Source organism: Berghia stephanieae, chromosome 3, assembly GCF_034508935.2.
Source record: "Berghia stephanieae isolate SIO BIC M18660-M18661 chromosome 3, UCSD_Bste_1.3, whole genome shotgun sequence".
Lineage (NCBI taxonomy): Eukaryota > Metazoa > Mollusca > Gastropoda > Nudibranchia > Aeolidiidae > Berghia > Berghia stephanieae.
Genome location: NC_088362.1, coordinates 91,155,329 through 91,159,344, shown reverse-complemented (window position 1 = coordinate 91,159,344; position 4,016 = coordinate 91,155,329). Strand labels below are relative to the sequence as shown.

The 4,016-nt window shown below is 36.1% G+C and overlaps 1 protein-coding gene across 2 annotated transcripts in view; it reads left to right on the top strand.

Moving 5' to 3' along the window:
* LOC144968810 (beta-1,4-N-acetylgalactosaminyltransferase bre-4-like) overlaps nt 1–2,850 on the top strand; it is a 91,978-nt gene extending 89,128 nt beyond the window's left edge. For both annotated transcript variants that reach the window (XM_078907517.1, XM_078907516.1), the window contains 2 exons: nt 1,619–1,757; nt 2,291–2,850. In XM_078907517.1, the coding sequence (XP_078763643.1) occupies nt 1,619–1,757; nt 2,291–2,305 (154 nt within the window). In that variant the 3' untranslated portion in view covers nt 2,306–2,850. The remainder of the gene's footprint in view (nt 1–1,618; nt 1,758–2,290) is intronic.
* Nucleotides 2,851–4,016: the final 1,166 nt, after the last annotated feature.

The following is a 4,016-nucleotide window of genomic DNA, read 5'->3' as shown; positions in this document are numbered from 1 at the left end:
GATGTTTTAAATACAAGATTGAAAGCCATGACAACTGCAGTGCCTCCCTCACACAATTCCCTGTTTAGGAGTATTAAAACCTTGAAATTATCTATTGGTCTTGCATTCTTTGTTTCAAATTTCAAATTGTTCCATTTCTGGACAAACGAATTCCGAACCAATTTAGTCTTATCTTTGTTTTGCATCTAGTGACATAAATCTTTAACTTGTCTCCTCTAGTAAAAGGAATATAGGAATATTTTGTTTTAATTCAGAAAAGTCTAAATTATCCAGACCATGTAGGCACTAATCAATTAACCTGAAATGAATCCCCACGTATTTGTCTATATTTCAAATTTGGTCCAGATATTCTAACCTTTCTTTTTCAGATAAACACTGTATTGCATAAATCATTTTGGTAGCTCTCCTCTGTACACTTTTAATACTAGTTGATTGTATTTTATACAATGGGCCCAGATGCAATTTTTGTATTCTAGAATTGGTTGCCCGAGCGATTTGTACAAATACAAAATATATTATTTTCCAGACTTATAAATGTTCCATATATTATTCCCATCTTTCTGTTTGCACGGCTTACACATGTATCAATATGTCTTACTACTACTACTATCAAAACATGAATGACTCGAGCCAAGGCTTTCTATATAGCTACAGTGCACTCTCCCGATAACGACATGGCTCGGGACCAGAGGTGCATGTCGTTATCGGGAACATGTCGTTATTCGGAAAATTTCAAGATGGCGGAAAAAGGGGTGTGGTTAGACCCTTAGAATGTACATTAATGTACCAACCATAGTGGGTGATCAGTGATCGGACTTTCCAAACATGTAAAATACACGAAGTGTGTGTGTGTGTATGTGTGTGTGTGTGTGTGTAGTTTTGTTGTTTTTTTGTTTGTTTGTTTGTTTTTGTTGTTGTTGGTGTTGTTTTTTGTGTGTCATTTTCCCTCTGTTGTTTATCCGGGCTTGGGACCGGCATGAGTGCAGCTGTATTTAATAATACAACTGAACACATGGCCACATTAAACATGTTATTTTTTTTTATTTATTTTTTTTTTTTTTTAAACTAACTGTCGGATTTTGATTTAGAGAAGAAATCCATAATCCCGGTCTGTCGCTTGTTGCTGTAAATCATAGGGCCGACTTTATCTTCCATCTGATGCAACAAGTCGAAAATAGATGCACCATCCTTATGTTTCAGTGCAAACCGTCTGAGAGTTTGTAGTGCCGAATTTGCATCACTACCCGTGACAAGAGGGGCAGCTTCATCTCAGAGAATGAAATGAAACTTACCGGAAACAACATTTTAGCTATTTTTATTTTTATATCTAGCAAAGTCACAGCCGATTATTGCTAACTCAATGTCGTTATCCGGAGAGTGGTCTAAAAAGTATGTCATTATTTAGAGAGTTTTATTACTAATAACATATAGTAAAAAAATCGGGACCGGGGGCCAATGTCGTTATCGGGAGAATGTCGTTATTCGGAGAGGTCGTTATCGGGAGAGTGCGCTGTATACAGAATGCCTTGCTCGAGCTCATTGACCTCTTCACTTTCTACGTCTAATCATTCTCGTCTGTCTAAAGCATATTATCTCTACATTTCTCTTTCAAAATCAGATATGCTCTGTTAAAGACAACCTCAAAACGAATGAAAACAGACGGTCTAAATTCTTTGAATTATACAGTCCAAGAAGTGGATGAACAACCAACTCACTTAAGGATAAAAGTTTTTATAGATGAAAAAGAAATTTTGAAAGTAAGTTTTGATACACTCTTATATTTTTAAAACTGCAACACAATTATAAAAATGGAAGTTTTGGGTGATTTGATTCCTGTTGCTGTAAAACCTTTTAAAAAGACATTGATGCTGAGATTAGATTTTATCTGCAATATGTAAATAAATACTGGGCGATAAGACATTAATTATTGTATAGGTATAATTTATTACTGATCTTTTTTCTGCTAGGTTAATACATATTATTTTATGAAAATTATGACCTATAGACCCGTTTATGAATGCCCAACATATTTTCAAGGGTCAGGAAAGTAGCATAACGTTTCTTTCAAATTTTGTCAAAATTTGGGTATGTGCCCGATTTAGACTACAATCCATCAATCTAATATCATTTAAACTTTAAACTGTTGGGACAGATTATTCGCCTATTGAATTTGGATTTACCCCTAAAAATTATACAAATCATATGTTAGTTGCCAGCGGCGGACCTGGTATTGACACGCAATGCTTTACCTTCTAAAAGTTTAACAATTTTTTTCTTTTTATCCTTTCAGAACTTTCATTTCTAGTAGTATAAATCGGTTGACATGATTACAAGAAGGAATGGAAATATAAAGCCAAAGAAGGAAGGACAGCATTCCGGGGTCTTCACGGAGTTTCTGAAAGTATTTTATGATCTGTGATACTCTGAACCTCATTATTGGTGAATGGGATACAAAGATGAAATAATATATTGAATGTAAGCATGTGTGTACTTTCGTAGAATATAGGTTACCTTCTTCTTCCATCAAAGAAGAGGAGCTAATGTGTCTAACTGAACCACACCTAGTCGCCATTGCTAATATTATGTTCAATAACAGGAAATGAATTGAGCAGGAAAGTGCCAGAAGACAGCAGAGAATAAAAACTTCGCGGCGGCGATGGTGGTTCGAACCCGCAACCTTACTGATACAACTCTGCCTGGCCGGGGAAATCGTGACTCTACCGTATGAGCTATCCACGACCCCAAAATATTATGTTTATGGAATGTTCGAACATAAAACCAATTTTGGTCTCGGTTCCGGTAAACTAATTCTGTTGAATAAACCAACCAATATAAAGCACCATTAGAAAATCTAAGACCAATTGTTCTTCTTTCAACACTTAGAAAAATGCTCAGCGTAACAACACTCAACAGAATAAGATCAAAGGTGAAGAATATCTGTCTCCGACACAGGGCGGATTCAGAAAGATGGGAGTACCAGTGGCATTTTATGGGCTCATCCTTAGTTGAAAGCATTGTAATCTTAAGGTCAGCGAATCCAAAACAGAAGTCACAGTGGTTAACAAGAAACAAGCGGAATGGAAAAGTGTCAGAAAAATCGGAAACTTGAATTCAGAGGACGAAGACATCAAACGGGAAAAGTGCTAACCCAAACTGCATTCAGAGAACTACACAACGTTTGGAACAAACGAACAGCATTCATGAAAATAAAAGAATACGCCTTTACGAAGCTGCCAATCCTTATGTACAACTGTGGTACACGAGGTCTTACAAAATAGAATGTGGACACCCTGGACTCCCTTCATCGCAAACAATTGAGACGGGTCATTAGGGCACGTTGGCCAGACAAAACCAATAATGATGTTTATGACAGATGCAGAGTACAACCAATCAGTACACGAATAAAGAAGCAACGATGGGAACTGTTCGGACACGTGCTCCGACGAGATAAAAACTATCCCAGTATAATTCTCGACAGATGATTACTTCAAACAAGGAGCCAATTACAGAGGGAGTACACCAACTTCACTTCCAACAACATTGAAACATGATCTAAAAAAAACATCAAATATATTTAGAAATACCAACCGAAGAACTGATTTCAACAACATAAGGAAACATCCAATTGTCTCAGCACCTCAACACACATGATGACCTCAAAAAGCTAAGAACACTAGCACTGGAAACAAATTACTAACTGCATACTAGAAACAGACTGACACACTCGAAGTAACACACTCATTAACAGCGAGCGTCCATGGAGACAGCGCAGCCATATTCATTCATTCTATTTCTTCTTCTTCTACTTCTTGTTGTTGTTGCTGTTGTTCTTCTACTTCTTGTTCTTCTTCTTCTTACTATTATTATTATTATTATTATTATTATTATTATTATTATTATTATTAGTAGTAGTAGTAGTAGTAGTAGTAGTAGTAGGAGTAGTAGTAGTAGTAGTAGTAGTAGTAGTAGTAGTAGTAGTAGTAGTAGTAGTAGTAGTAGTAATAGTAGTAAGTAAG